The 18,451-nt window shown below is 41.6% G+C and overlaps 1 protein-coding gene across 3 annotated transcripts in view; it reads right to left on the bottom strand.

Moving 5' to 3' along the window:
• Positions 1–18,422, bottom strand: part of ATM (ATM serine/threonine kinase) — a 75,397-nt gene extending 56,975 nt beyond the window's left edge. The window contains exons 1-12 of one of the 3 annotated variants that reach the window (XM_063330444.1): positions 18,322–18,422; positions 16,602–16,703; positions 16,404–16,516; positions 14,977–15,122; positions 14,402–14,566; positions 7,081–7,246; positions 6,548–6,786; positions 5,764–5,927; positions 5,223–5,389; positions 4,401–4,772; positions 3,642–3,836; positions 3,214–3,309 (exon numbers count right to left, since the gene is read on the bottom strand). In XM_063330444.1, the coding sequence (XP_063186514.1) occupies positions 3,214–3,309; positions 3,642–3,836; positions 4,401–4,772; positions 5,223–5,389; positions 5,764–5,927; positions 6,548–6,786; positions 7,081–7,246; positions 14,402–14,566; positions 14,977–15,122; positions 16,404–16,516; positions 16,602–16,673 (1,895 nt within the window). In that variant the 5' untranslated portion in view covers positions 16,674–16,703; positions 18,322–18,422. Of the gene's footprint in view, positions 1–3,213; positions 3,310–3,641; positions 3,837–4,400; positions 4,773–5,222; positions 5,390–5,763; positions 5,928–6,547; positions 6,787–7,080; positions 7,247–14,401; positions 14,567–14,976; positions 15,123–16,403; positions 16,517–16,601; positions 16,704–18,203 lie in introns of all 3 variants that reach the window. The other 2 variants (XM_063330435.1, XM_063330452.1) reach the window with 2 other exon arrangements.
• Between the last annotated feature and the right edge of the window lie 29 nt (positions 18,423–18,451).

The raw sequence follows: 18,451 nt of genomic DNA, 5'->3' as shown, positions 1-18,451 counted from the left end.
CTCCTGCTGGGGGCCTTCAGCCACCCTGACATCTGCTGGAAAAGCATCATGGGAAGCTGTAGGCAATCCAGGAGACTCCTGGAGTGCACTGAGAATAACTTCTTAAGCCAGGTAATAGACAGCCCCACCAGAGAGGATGTGATACTGGATCTGCTGGTCACCAACACAAGTGAGCTAATCGGTGACATCAAGATTGGAGGCAGCCTGGGCTGCACTAATCATGCACTGGTGGAGTTCAGAGTCCTGAGGGACATGGGTCAGGGGAAGAGTAAAGTGAGGACCCTGCATTTTAGGAAAGCAAAATTCTAGCTCTTCAAGGAGTTAGTCAATAGGACCCCCTGGGAAACTGCCCTCAGGGACAAAGGAGCAGAACAGAGCTGGCAGATCTTGAAGGATGCTTTCCATAGAGCGCAACAGCTCCTGGTCCCAAGGTGTAAGAAATCAGGAAAGTAAGGGAAGAGACTGACATGGCTGACCTGTGAACTGGTGGTCAAACTAAAAGGCAAGAAGGAAATACACAGGCAGTGGCAGCAGGGACAGGTATCATGGGAAGACTACAGGGATGCTGGCCATTTGTGTAGGGATGGGGTCAGGAAGGCCAAGGCACAGCTGGAGCTGAACTTGCAAGGGCTGGCAAGAATAACAAGAAGGGCTTCTACAGGTACGTCCACCAGAAAAGGAAGGTCAAAGAAAACATATTTCCCCTGATGAGCAAGACTGGCAAACTGGTAACAATGGACGAGGAGAAGGCTGAGGCACTCAGCAACTTTTCTGCCTCAGTCTTCACTGGCAACCTCTCTTCCCACACTTCTGGAGTGGATGGATGGCAAGCCAGGGACTGCGGTAACAAAGTCCTTCCCACTGTAAAAGAAGATCGGGTTCATGACCACCTGAGAAACCTGAACATACAGAAGTCCATGGGACCTGACAAGATGCATGCCAGAGTCCTGAGGGAACTGGCTGATGTAGTTGCCAAGCAACCCTCCATGAGATTTGAAAAGTCATGGCAGTCGGGAGAAGTCCCTGGTGACTGGAAAAAGGGAAACATTGCACCCATTTTTAAAAAGCATAGAAAGGAGGGCCCTGGGAACTACTGAACTGTCAGCCTCACCTCTGTGCCTGGGAAGATCATGGAACAGATCCTCCCAGAAGCTATGCTAAGGCACACGGAGGACAGGGAGCCACTATGGCTTCACCAAGTGCAAATCTTGCCTGAACAACCTAGTGACCTTCTGTGATAGAATGACTACATCAGTGGACAACGGAAGGGCTATGGATGTCATCTAGCCAGACTTCTGTAAGGCCTTTGTCATGGTTCCCCACAACATCCTGCTCTCTAAATTGGAGATATGGGTTTGATGGGCAGACTGTTTGGTGGATGAGCAACTGGTTGGATGGTCATGTCCAGAGGGTAGTGGGTCAATGGCTCCATGTCCAGATGGAGACAGGTGACAAATGGTGTCCCCTCAGGGGCCCACACCGGGACCAGTACTGCTCAATATCTTCATCAATGACATGGACAGTGGGACCGAGTGCACCTTCAGCAAGTTTACAGATGACACCAAACTGAGCGGTGTGGTTGACACACCTGAGGGACAGGATGCCATCCAGAGCGACCTGGACAAGCTCAAGAAGTGGGCCCATGTGAACCTTGTGGGGTTCGAAAAGGCGAAGTGCAGGGTCCTGCATCTGGTTCAGGGCAACACCCAGTATCAACACAGGCTGGGGGATAAAGGGACTGAGAGCAGCCCTGCCGAGAAGCACCTGGGGGTAATGGTGGATGAAAAGCTGGACTTGCGCCAACAATGTGCGCTGGCAGCCCAGGCAGCCAACCATATCCAGGGCTTCAAAAGAAGCATGGCCAGCAGGTTAAGGGAGATGATTCTGCCTCTCTACTCTGCTCTTGAGACCCCACCAGGAGTGTTCAGCTCTAGAGCCCAGGCAAGACATGAACCTGCTGGAGTGGTTCCAGAGGAGGGCACCACAAAAATGGCCAGAGGGCTGGAGCACCTCTGAGGAGGACAGGCTGAGAGAGTTTGGGTTATTCAGCCTAGAGAAGAGAAGGCTCTGGGGACACCTTACTGTGGCCTTTCAGTACTTAATGTTTATTTAATTAGATGTAAGGAGGACATTTTTTACAATGAGCATGGTGAAACACTGGCACAGGCTGCCCAGAGAGGGGCAGCGCTCCATCCCTGGAAACATTCAAGGTCATGTTGGATGGGGCTCTGAGTGACCTGATTTAGTTGAAGGTGTCCCTGCTCATTGCAGGGGGCTTGGACTAGATGACCTTTAAAGGTCCCTTCCAGCCCAAACTATTCTATGATTCTATCTTTTTGTGCTTCCAAAGCCTAGTTGATCTTTAATTTCTAACGTGACTTTTGTTGTGGAGTGGATACTATCATTTTAGATCTGTCTGAAGAAAATGGAAGCAAAAATGAAGCCTGCACACACATCATACGTTAAGATGGCAGACCTCAACCTACTTTACACAATTGGAGAAGAAAATTCACAAAACCCCTGAAGCTAGTATTTTTAACTTCTAGGTAGGAGAGTCTTATCTTCCATCAGAATAAGTTATACACCTTTTAGATTAACTAAAAGGAAACTGGATACAGTCCAAGAGCTTGAACATATGCATTAGTGAAAGATGCAACAGCATTCACAGAGTGTCTCCGATAGACTCAAATGATATGTGGCTGGGGCCACAAATACAGGTGGAGGACATATGGAAGGTAAGCAACTAGCCAACTTTCTACTCAGCATCTATTTTCAGGAAAACTCTTAAGATATGTGCTTCCTTTAGAACGGAAGGTAACGTTAAAAATCATACATATTTGTATAAAGTTACAAATTATTCAGAAAACATAATTGTAATGAGTTAAAAATGCCTAATGTACTTATGGTTAAGGAGATAAATATTTAGCTGTATTGATGAAGAGAGATGATGCACGCATTCCTTGTAAGGTATTTTATTCAATATCTGAAGTTTTGACTCTGTGAGCAAGAGGCTATATTAACCTCTGCTTAAAGCATCTTAACAAATTGCAAAAGCAGCATTATTTTCATGGGGTCTGAAAGATGTTGTACAGAAAGATGCAGAAGAGCTTGAGGAATTATGCATTTCATTATCTCATTTCATGCTAAAATGACAAATATAAGAAGCTGATTTATCGATTGATTTAAATCATATTGATTGATTTAAAAACATACCATTTAGCATCATTTTGGAAAAAACTCATGGCAGCTCTACAGTTCTTCATTGTAAGGCTCACAAGAATTTTTTGTAATATTAGGTGAGGAAAATCACTGCAAAAAAAGAAAATTGTTTTGTAATATCCTGTAACCGGACAAGCTCTTGGGATTCCTGCAGGGCACCCAAACATTAACCAAATTCACAGTGTGGCTTCAAAGAAGCTTAAGTTTTCACTTAAGATTTCTAACACATACTTCATATATCTGCTATACTATGGACAGACAACTATTATGTCCCCAGAGTGACATACGACAGTAAGCTTAAAAACCCTATAAACTCTAGCAAAGCATTAACATAATACAATTCTGTAAAATCACTTTTCCCTGCACAATCTTCTGTGTTATAGGGTCAGCTTACATATAAAATTATGCCACAAAGACTTTACCTGCAGAGCACAGGAGGCAACTCTGCACATTCTTCCAGTTCTTCCTCCAAATGGCAGGACAGTACCCATTTCATTATTGCTTCCTTTAACACAAAATCCAGATTTCTTTCACAATTATTCTGTTCCATTCCTACATCCAAATTTTTTGGCACTGAACAGGCAGACATCACTAATGCTAAACAACATACAGCAGAACTGTAACAAAAGCGGAACACAGGGCATTTGTGAGAAACAACGTGGTATTTGTTGATCAGCACTCAAAAGCAAAGTCAGTATTTCTGCATGCTTAGGGACCATCAAGTACATCAGCAAGTTAATAAGCAAGCATACTAGAAAACTCCGTTATTAGAATCTTTGCATTTTCAAAAGCCCCATTTTGGCTATTACAGATATTTCCTGTCTATTTTAAAGACCGTTTCACAATACTCATTTCAGAATCAAAATATATTTAGAAGAAAACATACTTTTAATTTCAAAAAAATCAACACCTCTTTCAGTCAGATTTTAACTTTTTAGTCAGATTTTACATGTTCAGTCAATTTTTAAATTTGAAGATGCTTGCCTCTCCTTTTCTGCCTGTGCTTTCAGACTTACGTATGCATTCATGCCCATTTCAAATGCCTAAAACACAAACATGGGCAGTTCTTAACTAGAAATACAGCCGCAACAATATTATTTTGAATAATACGGTGGTTTTGGTTGCACAGTATAGAGCAATGTGAATCAGACACAAAATTCTACCCTTGCTTCCCATTTTACCTTGAAGGCTTGCATGCAGGTCCTGAAAATATCTTCCAGAGTTCTTTATCTGTTACAACAAGGTTTCCTTGAATCATAGCTCCGAGTAGCCCAAAGCTCTCCACTTCAATTTGCTGGAAGCTTACGCTACGAATAGTAAGAGACCAAATCTTTGCCCAGGTTCTCTGGAGCTCCAGCTTGTGGGTGCTTTTCAAATCAGTTTTCTGGTTTTGACACAAAGCTACCTCTGTAAGACACTGCAGCACATATGGGGTCCTTTCTCCCCGGCGCTGCTGAGGCAGTAACTGGTGAAGTACGTTGAGTAAGGGAGGCAGCTCACTGTTAGGAAGACTCATGGGATACTTTGATATTAACTGAGCTGTAATCTGTAACCTTGAAAACACAAAATGAAGCAATTAATATCAAACATACAGAAATTTGTGTCTTCAAATGTAAATGAACAAAGCATTCTCTGATTGTCATTTCACATTTCTGCTTCCCAGTATTGAGCTGATTTGTTTATGATCAAAGGTTAAAGGTTCAGTACTTCTACTGTTTTTACTTGAAAAGCCTGCTTGTCTAGCCTCAATATCAATATTAATTTCTTACAAGCTAACTTCACTGATTTCTAGTAATTTCTTATAAGCAGAGTTCACTGATTCTGACCACAAGGGAAGAAAATTTCAGGCAAGAAATCTAAGCTTTCAGGCAAGAAATCTAAGTGACAACCGAAGCTTACTGCATGTGCAGACGCCTAATTCAAAAGCACACCATATTCAGAGGAACACTTAAATGTAAAAAGATGCCTCTAGTGATAGCTGTTTCACGTAAAGATGTTATTACCAAGGTATGACATCAAAATCCTGTGATCTTTGCAGGTTGTCTCGAATTAGTTCCCAGCCCAGTTCAATCCTCCTGCGCTTGCTTGGTACTGTTTCATCACTGGACTCTCTTTGGGAAACAGTATACGAGTGGCTAATTTCCAGAACTTTGGTATCCGCTGTAAAAACCTTTTATATAAAGGCACATTAAAAAGTATGTAAACAAAAAAAGTAGCATTTACAGGAAAACTGAAATGTCAAACTAAACTGTTCTGTTTTTTACTGTGTATAAAGGCTCTTAAGAGACAACCAGCATTATCCTTTACTATAGCAGAACCTCTGCTTATAGTCTAATAAGTGACACTAGTGAAATCTAGTATAATTTAGGAGTCCAAACATTTCAAAACGGCACAAAAATTAACAACTAAACACAACAAAACACAGACAAAAGTTACTAATACTTCAGTAAATGATTTTGAGGAAATGTTAAAGCTATACTGCTTTAAAAAGCAAAACATACAACACAGTAGAGAGTCAACTTTATATTCAACCAAAAATGTTACCTGATGACAAATATCAGCCATTAACTCAATCAAATTTTCCTTTACAGCAATATTACGTGAGCCCGAAGAATACTTTCCTCTGCTACTGATGAGATTTATTTCATTCACCAGCAGATCATACAGGTTATGTAAGATACTGTGCCATTTTGCTGAGTCATATGCACCTGTACGTGCAAAAACAATGAAAAGATGTGTGCAAAATACGGCCAAAATTAGAGTAAAGCATACAAAGCCTAACAAATGCAAAACAAGTCTTGCAATAAGGTAAAAAAGTGAAAAAAGCTAAGAGAAAACTTAATCAACGTATACAAGTAATTATGGTAGGAATGAAGTTTCTAATGGTTCTTTAGCTAACTGGAAAGACTACACTGAAATGCAATGGATAAATTTGGACTAATTATAAACTCTTTGCCATTTGCAGACAAAGTAAAAAAAAAAAAAAAAATCTTTTTAAAATGATGATGCTATAACTGAAATAGGCCATGACAGACAGACACAATTACTGAGTGGTGTTCTCTGACTAGCTTTATACACTAAGTCAGACTCAGAACAGTGGAAATTTCTGGGCTTAAATAAACCTGGTAAGACGTGAATACATGTGGCAATCTAAACTCAATCTAAACTATTATTTCCCGTCCCAAAAGACTTTGTGTTTTGATTTAGTAATTAAAATGTATAATGTTTCCAAGATTCAGTATCAAAATTCAGAAAGTTGACACAATAATTCGAACAATTACATACAGTGACAGATAGGAAAAAAAAACCAAGGAGCTTTTAATTGTACCTATTCCCTGAGTTTTTGCACCCTTTGGATGATGAACATGAACCTGAAGACGAAATAACTCAATTATTGATTCCTTCAAGGAATCCTTTGGTCTATGTTGAGTCCATATATAAAGCACTGTAGGCAAAATTTCTTCCCCTATTTTACAAATCCGTATGCGACAGTTGACAGCAAACTTATTGCAGAAGATATTCATTGCTCCAACAATATGATCCAGGCCTGCGGTATTCTTCTCCTGCCTGCAACATAAACCAAACAGTCAAACGTCAAGAAGCAATAATCTTATTTAATTTCTCAAGAATTGTTTAAATGTAAATACTAGCAAGTAACAATATTCGGAATATTATTTGCCTAACAGATGCAGAAGTTATTAATAGTTTAAAGAATTTATTAAATTGGTGTTCAAAGACAGAACAACAAAATATGTCTAAAGAGGTATTACTTGCTACTACTCAAGTCTAATATTAAATACTTAAAATGGGTTATTCTCTAAAAGTAGGTATCACCGTACAAAAGGAGCACTTGCAACATACCTCACACACTGCATTGCTTTTGAGAAGAAGGTAAACATATCGGAACTCAACCCATCAGTCTGGAAGCAGTACCCCCTCATAAGCGTGTGAATTATCCTAGCCACCAAGACTCTATTGATCTTCCCAGAAGGTCTGAGGTATAATTGGCCATACAGAATCAGCAATTCTGCAAATATATTAAAAAAAGTACATAAGATATAATGTGTATATACGTTATAAACATAGCAATATATAAAAAAAAATATATTACAAAGAATTACAGAAAAAAGCTCAAAGCAAAATATTACATTAAATATACATAACCCACCATTCTGAATTCAGCTGCATGACACTATTCACAAAGATCAACTGGGGAAAAAAAATAATAGTGGTCTTGTCTACATCCACTCTGAGCTGGGATACAATCTGCTTTGTGCCACACAGACAAAGTAGCTATAGCCACAGAATCAGCTTTCACTACTACTTCCACACTCAGCTTCTACTCTACGTTGAGCTCCGTTTGTTGCAGATTACAATAAAAGTACTCAGAAACAATTTACAGCCACGCATATATCAATAAAGAATTTGGTGCTGCGGGAACATGTCAACAGATCAGAACAGTTGGTACTGAGTCTGCCCATCTTTCCATGACACACAGTTCAGGTATTTCACTCCAGCCTGCAGACAAACACATCCATGCTTTGCACTCACAAGTTTTCTGAAGGAAAGACACCTGCCACAGATTTATGCTTTCTTACCTCAAGGCCCATTTAGGAATCATCACACCGTCCTTTCATCAGCCTCATACAAATCACAGGAGCACATTACCGATCCAACCATGACCAGCAGTTTAAAACAACACATACAAAAGCCTTGCTGCCATTTCATTTCATGCCACCTACAAATGACATGATACTGTCCCTCAGTCCAGCAAGCAGGCATGGGGTCATTTGCAGAATTCAGGTGTCTCTCTGAATCATGGGAATCAGAGACAGTTCAGACCCTATATAGCTTTAACCTGGTGGCAACAGTGCCCAAGCCTGGTTTAACTGTGTCCCTTCTGCATAAAGGGTGGAAGCGGCACATGCAACCGTGACCTCCCAACATCCTCAGAACAGTGGGCCCTACACAAGGGCAAACGCACAGCAGCTCAGGGCCACAACAGTTTACAGCCAGTGCTCCCTGTCCCGGCAGGGGGTTCTTATACTGGGACCTCCTCAGCCTGGGAAACCACTCCTGCTCACACCTGCAGAGCGATTACTGGCTGAACTCTTTTCACATCTACTCTCCATGCTCTCTGCTGACCTCCCCTCAAAGAACACACGTGCAAGGAAAGCACACAGCTGCACACAAAGCCTAGCATCTGAATGGGACCAAAACCTGCAACAGAACAAGTAGGTGAACAAAAAGCATTAAAAAAATTAGAAAACCTGATCCCACAACACCAGCTGGTCTCATCTCATAGCTGAGCCTGCTTCAAGCAGGAGGCTGGACTAGAAATCTCATGAGAATCCTTCCAACATGAATTATTCTCTAATTCCCTGAGAGAGCTAATACAGCTATAATATATACAGAGATGAGCAGGGAAGAAGGGAAATACTGCATATGATTTTTTTAAAACCAGGGTCTGAACATAGGAAAAGTATAGCATCCAGCAATATGATCCTTCTTCTGGAGGCCGAGAGAGTTTACCAGAAACTAAGAAAATCCGGTTGACATGGCCAAACTAAAAGAGAAGGCACAATGCTTTCATTCATGGACAAAAATGGCCCCAAAAGTCATAACGGTCTCTAAACCCTGCTGCCATGCCTCTCCCTCCATGCTTCAGGAACTTTGGGAGAGAACTTAGGGGAGAACTTTGCAGGGTGGGGTTGATGGTCGGACTCGATAATCCCAAGGGTCTTTTCCAACCTAAATGATTCTAAGATTCTATGATTTAGACACCTGAATAGACTTTGAGGACCCCACACAAGTTGTTGGAAGAGTTGAAATCCCCTTCCCTGCTTAACTGAGCTTCCTCTTTTTTCTCCAAGTCCAACTGTGCACACCAGTCACTACTTAAGAGCATGGTCTAGTGTATTTTCATGCTGGAACTCTACCTCTCCAGCTTTTCATGTTCCCAAGCTTCACCTAAGTGAGTCAAGACCTGGTATCAGTGCTGCTTACAAATCTTCATGATCCTTTCAAACACAGCTTTCATGCTGTCCTCCATCTCCTCCCCCTTTCAGCCCTGAGGTGTTGCAGCATCCTCTCTGGGATGTCTGCAACAACATGGGCACCAGGTGGGGGCTGAAGAGGTAGGGGAAAGAAGTTGCTGTGGCATCATCTTCTTCAGAAGAATATGCAGAAGAAAGAAAAGCAAGTCTGTTGGTCCTTGGATATATGTGACAATGCACAGCTCTGTTTATTGCCATCCTTCCCACAGTTCTTAGGGTACTAAGGACACAGTTTTCTGTAGGTAGCAGTAGTACTAGTATAGATACAGTTCTGCCTTAATTCCTACAGCAGACAGGTGAAATCGAACTCTGAAAACCCTAAGACGTGTGAACTTCAGTCCCAGGGGGCCGCACAGCAAATGGCACATCTCGACATCTAGGTAAAGGAAGATGCAGTGTAATTTGTTAAGCAGCAAGAGTGGAAAGAGGCCGCCTTGGCAGTATCAATTCCTCCTTATTTGGTGTTTGTAACCTCCTTGGCTGGTGTTTACTGGAAGATGGATCAAGAATGTTCTGCTGCTCTGAGTGCCCGAGTGGGTACTGGATGAGCTCTTTGAACACTAATGGACTATTTCATCCATTTTTGCTGGGAATGTGCTCTGAACAGAGCAACCGCCTTCCTAGATTAAGGCTTGCATCCTATGGAGATCACACCCAGTTGGTGACAAGGGCAGCGGCTGTCAGTGGCGGAGCAGCAGAGCATTAAGCCTACCGGCTCTAGTCATGAGAGCTTGGTCCCAGGCATCCCTGGAGGTCCTCCACAGTCTAAAGGTAGAACCGTGCTGACACACCACCACCCTTCCACCCCTTCAAGCTGAGGTAGATGAATTTTATGAGGTGGAGAGCATCTTCCAGATTGTTTTGTGTTTATTGGTCAGCGGAGTGCTCTGAGTTGTTGTTCATTGATTGGTGTGGCAAGTTACTGGATCATTTAAGCAGGCTCAGCTATGAGATCAGACCAGCTGGTATTGTCGGATCACTCATTCTTGTCTAAGTTTGGTTCTGATATTTCTGCCACTTACATCATTTTTCCCCCATAACACCTGCCTAACTGCTTTATCTAACAAAAAGTTACACCCCTAACACCTGCACAGCAGCATACCAAAGGTCAAACTGTAGGCCCTCTGACATTTGCGTCATTACTCAAGTTATACCAGCTCAGTAGGCCATGACACTTTCCGCCCCTTGCTCTGCACCTCCCTAACACTCACTCGTTTAATGGTACACAGTGGGAGGGTACTTGCATCATAAATTACATCCTTTGCAGCAGTCTCCAGACTCAGGGCTTGGAGATAATAGACAATATGGTATACCTAGTCAACCCCAAGTTCGTCTGCCTATAATTTCATCGTTTTGTTTTTGAAGTGAGATCCATTACCAGACTCAATTATATCTGGTATACCACATGTCCACAAACTTTTTTTTTCCAAGACCTACTATAGTGCTTTTAGCAGTGGCATAAGCTACTAAGGCGAGCCTCCAACCAGCTCACAGTCCTTTCTTTAAAATAGCTAGGACATATTGATTCCCCCTACTAAGCCTGCACAAAGATCCAATGTAGTCTACTTACCACACACCTTCAGTCTTTTAGTTTAAATGACAGCTTTCACGCTTCAATACCTTTCGTGGTTTACCTTTTTTTCACTAATGAACAAATTTCAAATATCTTTATTATGTGCAGAATTGCATCTTTAGAGAAATCATTCCTCAGTCTCTTGCCCAGAGACAGGTGGAATCTCATCTTAGCTGTTTCATGATTCCATCAAGTTATAAATAGGTACACTCCACATTCCCAGTCCAGGACTTTGTTGACTGCAGCAACTTGAGTAGATTGGTCTGATTGATAGTTGTTCTTTCGTATTTTGGTGGTGTTTCCTTTTGGGACATAGCTAATTACATGTCATAACCATACAATGAGTTTTTTCCAAATCCCGTGTGATGTTTTTCCACAAGAAAGCTATCCAAATAGGTCTCCCTCATCTCCACCAGTTCCTGTTTCTACTGTGTAAGCCAGTCCCAGAGGGCTCTGGCCACCATCCAAGAGTCAGTACACAGGTAAAAATCTGTGCTGTTTCCTCTGTAATGCTGCATCAATGGCCAGTCTTATGTCTTGGATTTCTGCATATTGACTTGGCTGTCCTTCACCTTCATCAGCTTCTATCACCTGTTGGGCAGGATTCCAAGTGACCGCTTTCCCTTGCTAATGGCCAATGGCCAAAAATTAGGCAAGAACCACTAGTGAACAAGGCACATTACTAATTTTCTGAATCCCTGTCATATTCCAGGGCTTCTAGAGCATGTGGTAATACGGTGGGTGATACTCCAAAAGTCACGATGGTTGGACCAATCCCTCAGCTTCTCCACTAGGCTGGAGTATCACTGTTTCCCCTTATGAGTCCATTTATTTCAGGTCACACTTCTTGTGTCGAAAGTCACAGGCATTTATCCTTTTAGCAAACAGTGAAGTACCAGCAAGCAAGGAGCCAGCACTATTTCTGCTTCCATTGCCACTACTTCAAATGCTGCCCAGGTTCCTTCACAGATGGCCAGCATTTCTTCTTCTGACTAGGTGTAGGTGGCAGCCTAGGGTCAGATCTTATTGTTGCACAGGTTGTCACTCAAATGAGCCAACTTCCCTGGTGACTTGGTACGGTAGGTTCATGAGCAAACTGCATCCAGGGATGTGCATTTGCCAAAATCTCACCATTCCAAGAAAAGCTTGCGTTTCCTTTTTACTGAACAGTGGTGCCATTGCTGTGATGCTGTAAATCATGACAGTAGGAATGCAACAGCACCCATCTTGCCATCTGACACCAAGAAACTATTTCTTGTACAGGTCTTTTCACCCTATCTCTTTTGAGCTCAAATCTTGCATTTAGTAAAATTACAATTACCCCTTTATGTTATACACTTCATAGGCAGTGTTTCCCCATACTACAATGTCATCAATATAGTTAAGTGTTATGGGGCACTGCCCTCTTCCAAAACCTTTTATACAAGTCCATGACAGATGGGCTACGCTTCCATCCTCGTGGCATATTGTACTCCTCTCCAGATAAAGAACGCTGTAGTTTACACTCAAGGACCAGGGAAATGGAAAAAAACAACGCATCAGCTGTGTCAACAGTCACATACTGGGTAGCACTCTTTGCTTTGACTTCCTACTGCAGTGTTCAAGCGTGATGTTACCTCATTCAAATATCAATTACCTCTGATTAATCTCCAATCCCCACTGGATTTTCACACAAGCCTGATGGGACTGTCAAACAGTGAATGGGTTTGAGCAACTACCCCTCAACTTTCCCGTACTTTGATAAGACCACGTACAGGACTGAGTAAATCTCTATTGGACCAACAATGTCACCAGTGCACAGACTTCTCTACTGTATTCCAAGAATTATAAACAAGCGATAAGGTGGAATTGCTAAAAAAGGCTACGATTACATTTACAAAGCTCATATATCCCTCCTTTAATAAAAGCAACTTGTTCTATTTAATGGATTTAAGTCTGACTTCGTCTAGATTTATGGCCTTCAGTCCTGCCTCACTTCAGTAATTAAATTCCACTGTGCCCCTTATGATCTAATGTCAAAATTTCTTCTGTGACACTTCCAGCTTCTGTCCACACACAAACAGATAACTTCCATGTTCCTTAACTACCCAACTACCACACAGCAATTCCCAAAGGCTCCTCATGGAACCTGTATGTATCCTTCCAGTGACACTCGGCCTGAGTTCTCCTTTTCTGCCTTCTTCAATACCTGTCTTCAACATCCCTGGCTTCTTGTCCCATTCCCTACCTGCCTATCCTCAGTTCTACCCAAGTACCCAGTTTTTCTTCAGACACCTTTCCTGTTTATTGCTCTGAACTCCAGCTGCCAGCGTCCCTGATCAGTCCCTGTCTTCCCATCCTGCTCCAACCTGCAGGCTGACAGCCCTTTGTCTTCTACCCCCTTCACTGCCTCCTAGTTCCAGCTTCCCATTCAGTCTTCAACTTCAAGTCCTACCTCCATGGTCAAATGGTACCAACTTCTTTAACTTCTGAGACCCCACTTACAAGTTCTGCAATTACCCAATCACGTGCCCCATCCTGAATGGTTCCATTTTAATCGCTCTGCTCTGACAGCCTCAGGCAGGTTTTTTTGTCTCCCCTTCCACTCCAGTATCACCAGACTCCTCTTCTGAGTTCTTTGCAGGTTTATTTCCATTCTGTAGTTAAGCAGCTCTCTTCAAGCTACAGAGTCGAGTATTTTCTCATAAAATGCTTTTCAGAAATCCAAAGTCTAGCTTCAAAACACTACACTATACAAGTAAATTCTACACTTTCTCCGGAATTGCACATGCAACATCCAACAAACTACACTGTAAAACTTCTAGTACCTTTTTTTTTCCCCACAAATTACTGTTCTATTACATCAACAAATGAAAACAGATGAATTGAGAGCTTACTACACGTCAGAGGATTCAAAATACATAAACGTTCTTCTCCATGCTAAATAAGTTAACTATTGTGGAGTGAAATCCAATCCTCTGAAAAGTGAAATATTATGTTTGCACTTCCACTCCGTGCACGTTGCACGCTATATGATTACCGAACTTTTTAAATCTGTTTTAGCCTATTTGAATCTTAAGCTAACTATTTTTTTGCTTTATGTGCAATATGTGCATATAACAACAGTGACTCAATGGTTATTTAGGACTTTCATAACCCAATAAAACTCAGATAATAAAATGTAATAGTAATACATTAACTATATCAAAACTATACCAGACAATACCTAATAACTTGCAAACAACTGCACACCAACACCAGTTTAACTAAGGCTATTTCCAGCACACACATGCCATGGATTTGTTATATACGTGGAGACCGTGCATTCAAAACCTCATCGTATATAAGTACATATGTTTCAGCAAGCAATACACAGACAGTATAAAGAAAGAAAAAAATAAATTCCTAATGTTTGCTGCTTTGTTTATTTCGACTGTAAGCCTTCAAGGCTGACACTATTTTACTGCATATTTTGTGTAGTGCCTCACACAACAGGGAATCAAAAAAATTAAAAGGTACCTAAACATGCTTCAATATCGCAAAAGATATTTGTAAGTAGGCTTAAAAATGTTACCTGACCACTGCTGCTGGGATATCTCACACCAATATTTCCTTATTGAGAGGATATCTTTTAGGAGTATACTACTACAGTCAGATCCATAAGCAGCACAACTTGTTGGGTCTCTTATAATTTCCATGACGTAAATCAGAAGTTCTTGACATTTCAGTCTGGGTCCTCCTACGTGAAGAAACAATGTGAGACGGTTATTAACCCAAAGTGTGACAAGTAAATCTGGAATTAATTGACTGTAAATGTTTACTTAAAAACAAAAAAAAATCACCACTGCCATTCAGAAATAGTTGTCAGGAATCATCTTCTTAAACAAAGTGTTTCTAAGAAAGAAATAACTTATGAGAGGATACATCAGTTATATACACATGGTATAATTAGAAAACGGCACCTTGAGCATCAACAAGGACAGAGAAGGACAACAAAGGACTGATTCACATGAAGATAATTAAATTGTAAACACCTGGAAAAGCGCAAGATGAACCCTACCCTGGTAATTTACTTCAGAGTAAAAACTTAAAGTTGAAAGCAAAGCACCAAAACGAATCAGTAATTCTATGAGAATATGTATAACTAACTTTTATTAGCACATCTGATGAAATATTTGACCAAGCTTCCAACTTCTTGCATCTTTTTCTGTCTAGTAGTTTGGGTTGAAGCAGATGCATTTGGTTTTGTCAATTGCAGGTTCTTCATTTCTTTCTGGAAACATTTCTGCAAGACACTTTAAAAATAAAAGAGATATTAATCAAGGATCTGCACATTTATGACTAAAGTAAAATAGGTAAATGTTGGTTTAGCCTAGAATGTCAGTGCTTGTTCTTCTCACAATTCTAATTATCAAAACTAAACCCAACTGAAATGCAATACAGTCTAAGCATGATGGAAATAACCTATGAAAGGGGCTGTTAGTTTTAAAGATAATCCAGAAGCATCCTGAACAGGAAGCAAACTTTCCTTTAAACTTGGCATAATGCTAAGCATACAATTTACAATTAGTGAAAAAAAGCAAAGTAAGTCTTTTTATTTATGCTGCAACATTATACAACAAAATAATAAGAAGCACTCTTCGTTGGTTTTTATTGGGGAAAACCTTCAAGTCCTTTTTTTCCATCACTTAAAATTAACATACAGATTAGGTTTTAGATCTAAGAATAGATTAAACTTGTCACTGGCTTTATCACTGGCAATTACTGTAGATTTTCTGGCCTACTATTTGTATCAGTTTAGAGACTCTATTTTTTATTCCTCCTGTGCATTTCTAAAATACTCTTTGCCATCTCAAAAGCAAATATAAACATATAAAATTCACCCGCTCTTCTTATGATATTTTTGGTACAGCTATGAAACAAGACCTACTCCAATACGGTCCAACTAAAAAACATAATGGAAAGGTGACCAGACACCAGCCTATGAAAACTAACACTTCAGATGCACTTTTAACAGGAAATTTAACACTGCTCCCAGCTGCTCTAAGAACTTGTCACACCTACGCTCAGTCCAATCTCGTAGTACACCTAAAGCAGACTGTATCAGAGATGGACCTCTACAAACCTCAGCACAGGTTCTTTAATTCACAGGCCATGGTCCTTCTACTGTGTCTTGAAGAACTCAGTAACACAAAGAATTCTAACCAGCTACCTATTATCTACATACGAACTATATGGTGAAAATCAGATGCAGAGATAACTTCCAATAAAAGAAAATAACTATTATTTTTGCAAGGAAAAATGACCACCCAATTAATGATCAGTTTCCTAGCAGTTAAGTTTTCTGTATGCTTACCGCACACAGTGTTATGTATGCGGTTAACACAAAGAAAGTGTTACATTTTTGGCTATTTTAAATTTACTTCCTTTATAGACTTAACATAAGTCATTTCTTGTTTACAAGCTCACAAGAAGTCTGAATCAATCTGCTGAAAGGTAAGCATTAAAATAGACACAATAAACAAAAGAATGACGTTTGTCTAAGGAAGAACACAAAGAAAAAAAAAAGAAACTACCTAAATACAGCGTCCCAGTTGAGTTGTTTTGCTTGTTTAGAATCAGAATTCCGGTCCAGCTGGAGAAGTGTTTCAGAATCACGGAGAAGTCGCTTGAAATTTTCAATTTCCTTCTGAAAATGTATTTCAAGAAAAAGAATTATTAATGAGTCCCTTCATTGCTAATTGAGGCACACACACCAAAAGAAAACTTGTTACCCTTCGCTCCACAGCTTTCTCATTTTCAAGGCGACGACAACAAATGAGCAGATCATGTAATGCAAGACTCATGGTTCAGTTTAGCAGAAGTGTCATTTGTATCTGCAAACAGAAGAAAAGGTTAAACCAGTAATAATTTTATTTAACACAGAGCCAAGTCAACCATTTCAAAAACTGAGAATGCAATGTATTGAAAATCCAGTGCCAAAGACAACCACAGTGTTATTTCACTAAAAAGCTCATTCGTTTTTGGGTTAGTCTTATGGGTCATAAGACCGAAGCAAAGTTTCATGTCAAGAATATAATCTATTCCTGCAAGCAATAGTCGTAAAGAATAACAGCAGAGACCCCCTTTACGTGACTCTGACTTCCTCCCTTTTCATTAGTGATGAAAGTAGAGATGGTCAGATAATAAGAAGCGAAATTATAAAATGATGGAGCCAAATACATTCAGGCAAACTGCACTAACTTTCAGTAGCTACCTGTTATCAGCAGCTGTCTTAACCTGGTGCTGCCAGGAAGAGGTAGTACTTTGAAAACTCTCTTCCTCTCTCACATCCTACATTTTCACACGTCTGCGCTATCGTATTGACAAATCCCTCTGGACTCAACATGTCAAAGGATGCTCAGGTATCAATCATAAGAGGAAACAACTTTTTCCTTCTATGACCACTTAAAATTATGCTTCACCTCCTTCAACAGAGGCTGGACTTATCTAGACCTTGCATTTCTGCTTTATATAAAGTTATGCTGAAGCAGATCACGACAATGACATCGTATACAACTTCCATGCTTCTCTTTTTAACCCTGTGAAGCAGCCACTGTCTGAAAAAGAGGGAAGTAACTCCAAGCTGAGGCTGTCGTAAGCAATTGAGAATGGATGTTCACCATCTTGAGCACTTGAGAATATAAAAATATCCACTTAAACAAATAAAACTTTAAATATCTACTGTCTTAGATTATATTTACTTCCTCCAGCTTCAATCAGGCTCAGAGACATGGTGACCGATCAGGTGTGTATGAAAAGGAAAACGTGGTACGCACGAAGGCTGGCTGTACCAAATGGAACTCATCGGAACGAGGAAGTGTTCCTCTACTATCTTACTGCTTTTTTGTAATGAGAAACAGAGAGGAAGACGCAACTTTTTAACCACTAATGGCTTCTAAAATGCTCAGGGGCTGAGAGACAGCTGACAGAACTGAGGCCACACGGGTTGCGTTGCAGGGACCGGGTCTCCGCGGGGAAGCAGCCCGTCCTCCCGTCTCCACTCCGCGGCATTTCAACTGCCCCAAGAACTGCGAAGAATTCCTAAGACTGAGTCCACCTACTGTTTCTCCTACTCGTTCTCCAGCTATCATACCGCGACCACGTTTATCCCCTATAAAAAATTACACAGGGCAAGGAAGGAATACACAAAAAAGGGGCGAAAAAAAAAAATAAATCACGGAGCGCTGTTTACTAATCAGCTGCGGAGACGCCCAAGAAACGGCGTAACGACACCTAACGGGCCGTTCCCGGGGAGCCCGGGGCTCCGGCTCCCCTCACGCCCCGCCCGGCCGCCCCAAGACACGCCTGAACCCCTCAGGGGCCAGGCCCCTCACCTACGGGCCGACGGGGAGGGGAAGAGAAGGCCGAGCAGCCCCTCAGGACCACGGGGGGAGGCCACGGCGGCGACGCGGGACGGTGCGGGTGGGAAGGGGAGAGCAGGAACGGGCCCACCTCCGGGAGAACCGGCCGGCCAGTGCTGCGGAGCGGGGCCTGCCCTCCTCCCAGCGGCGCGGAGGGGCGCGCACGCGGGTCGGCGGGCGGCCCTGGAAGCGGATGCGCGGACGGCGGCGGCGGGTTCCGG

This window comes from Chroicocephalus ridibundus, chromosome 1 (assembly GCF_963924245.1).
Source record: "Chroicocephalus ridibundus chromosome 1, bChrRid1.1, whole genome shotgun sequence".
In the NCBI taxonomy this organism is placed as follows: Eukaryota; Metazoa; Chordata; class Aves; order Charadriiformes; family Laridae; genus Chroicocephalus; species Chroicocephalus ridibundus.
Note: the sequence above shows the minus strand (reverse complement) of the source record. Positions and strands in the feature narration are given on the sequence as shown.